This window comes from Solanum tuberosum, unplaced genomic scaffold, assembly GCF_000226075.1.
Source record: "Solanum tuberosum cultivar DM 1-3 516 R44 unplaced genomic scaffold, SolTub_3.0 scf00361, whole genome shotgun sequence".
NCBI classification, from domain to species: Eukaryota; Viridiplantae; Streptophyta; class Magnoliopsida; order Solanales; family Solanaceae; genus Solanum; species Solanum tuberosum.
The window spans coordinates 419,690-422,326 of NW_006239286.1; the positions used below are offsets into that span (position 1 = coordinate 419,690).

General features: G+C 37.7%; 1 protein-coding gene across 1 annotated transcript in view; it reads right to left on the reverse strand.

Annotated features, from left to right (window-relative positions):
- Window positions 1-1,779: 1,779 nt before the first annotated feature.
- The window catches only part of LOC107063460 (uncharacterized), a 2,561-nt gene continuing 1,703 nt past the window's right edge, over window positions 1,780-2,637 (reverse strand). Inside the window, exon 2 of the mRNA XM_015315359.1 lies at window positions 1,780-2,174. Coding sequence (XP_015170845.1) covers window positions 1,780-2,174 — 395 coding nt within the window. The remainder of the gene's footprint in view (window positions 2,175-2,637) is intronic.

Below are 2,637 nucleotides of genomic sequence, written 5' to 3' on the forward strand. Positions count from 1 at the left end.
TCTGTCGTAGAAAATTCATATCTCATTGTAGAAAAATTGAAATCATGAACGGTTTGATTTTCCAGAAACTAGACTTCTCGATCTCTAGCATATCCAAAATTCAAAATCTAATACATTCCAAATATTTTTAGATGATTTTTTCAAGTTAGCTCTAGATTCTGCCATGCTGAAAATTTCAGAGTTGTGCGGCTTTACTAAAACTCTCGTGTCTTGATGTAGGAACGATGAAATCACAAGCCGTTTGATTATTTCGATGAAATTCAAAATTTAATACCTTCAGAATCTTTCTAGATGATTTTTTTTTTGAAGTTAACTTTAAATTTTGTCATACGGTTGATATTCTTAAGGTGAGAAAGGATAGATACACATCCCCGCCGTAACAAAGGTAATCTAAAGGTATTCTTAAGGCGAAAAGAGGATGGATACGCATCCCCGCCCTAAGAAAGGTAATCTAGAGGTATTCTTTAAGGCAAAAAGAGGATGGATACGCATCCCGCCCTAAGAAAGGTAATCTGAAGGTATTCTTTAAGGCGAAAAGGGGATGGATATGCATCCCCACCCTAAGAAAGGTAATCTAGAGGTATTCTTTAAGGCGAAAAGAGGATGGATACGCATCCCCACCTTAAGGAAAGGTAACTTTATGGTATTCTTAAGGTGAAAAGAGGATGGATACGCATCCCCACCCTCAAAAAAGGTAACTTTATGGTATCCTTAATGTGAAAAGAGGATGGATACGCGTCCCCACCTTCATAAAAGGTAACTTTATGGTATCCTTGAGGTGAAAAGAGGATGGATACGCATCCCCACCTTAAGGAAGGTAATTTAGAGGTCAAGACTTGAAAACTTCAACTTTCAGACTTTGAACAATTTGAAGACTTCAATTTGCAGACTTAAAGAATTTGAAGACCTCAACTTGCAGACTTGAAGAATTTAAAGACTTCAACTTGCAGACTTGAAGAATTTGAAGACATCAACTTGCAAACTTGAAGAATTTGAAGACATCAACTTGCAGACTTGAAGAATTTGAAGACATCAACTTGCAAACTTGAAGAATTTGAAGACATCAACTTGCAGACTTGAAGAATTTGAAGACATCAACTTGCAAACTTGAAGAATTTGAAGACATCAACTTGCAGACTTGAAGAATTTGAAGACATCAACTTGCAGACTTGAAGAATTTGAAGACATCAACTTGCAGACTTGAAGAATTTGAAGACATCAACTTGCAGACTTTGAAGAATTTGAAGACCTCAACTTGCAGACTTTGAAGAATTTGAAGACTTCAACTTGCAGACTTGAAGAATTTGAAGACTTCAACTTGCAGACTTAAAGAATTTAAAGACTTCAGCTTGTATACTTGGAGGATTTGAAAACTTCAATCTTAAAGAAACTTCAACCATGTTGTTAACAAAACTCATATTTTTTAAGGGTCTGCCCCCATCTATTGACCAATTAATACTTCGTACAAGTCTAAAGTTTGATGAGACAAAAGATAAAACAAAATACTTACCGCTTTGATTGTCATGTGACAGATCAAGTGGGAACATGTGGTTTTTTTACAATCATGCAACTGAACTTAGGATATATTCTAAGCTTTTTTCCACAACTGAACTTAGGATATATTCTAAGCGCCTACGTACCTCAGTAAAAAGGATCAAGTCACAACGTAGTTCTGGGGGATTGAGTGATTTTTTTTTTGTGTCGTACACAGTATATACTCTTGCGGGCCAGGAGTGACATGCACTTTAGGCTCGTACCTTAAGGAGCATCATCTTTACTTCAACGGTAGTACCTCTTTAGGAATTTTTCATTAATAGGACCGATCCTTACGCCATCTGCATCAACAAGCTTGTAAGCACCTTGTGAATATGCTTCTTGTACGACATATGGTCCATCCCACTTTGAGGTAAATTTGCCCCCAGACTTGTGCGAAGTAATGATAGGTTTTCTTACTGCGAGAACTTGGTCTCCAACTTGGAAACACCTCAAGAGAACCTTCTTATTGACAGCACGAGATAGACGAGCTTGATAACATTCAAGGTTTAGTTGGGCTTCTAGCCTCTTTTCATCAAGTGCTTCTAGCTCAGCAAGACGAAGTCGAGCATTTTCTTCTTCAGTGAGCCCTTCTTGAATAGCAAGTCTCAAGGAAGGTAATTGACGCTCAAGTGGCAAGACTGCTTCAACTCCAAAAGCAAGTGATTATGGTGTTGCTTGAGTTGGAGTGCGGTATGTCGTTCTATATGCCCACAAAACTTCTTCCATTCTTACATGCCAATATCGTTTGGACTTGGAGACAACTTTCTTGAGGAGGTTGCAACATGATACATAGAAGATTTACACTGCTTCAAGTTAAAGAGATCACAAATTTTGTTCATTAAATTATTATCAAATGGCTTGCCATTGTCTGTTATAATGTAGCGAGGGATGCCAAAGCAATATATGATTTTGTAATAAAGGAAGCGTGGTGCACGACGATGAATGTCAGTCCTTCTCCTTGGATCTTCTGGAAGTATCCTATAACACATGTAGTCAATAATAGGTTGTCTCCACTCTTTCTTCGCGGCTTCAGAAACGGCGATGAAATGATTAAGCTCATTTTTTATACATTCTTCCTCATTTGGCGGTGGTACTATCCAT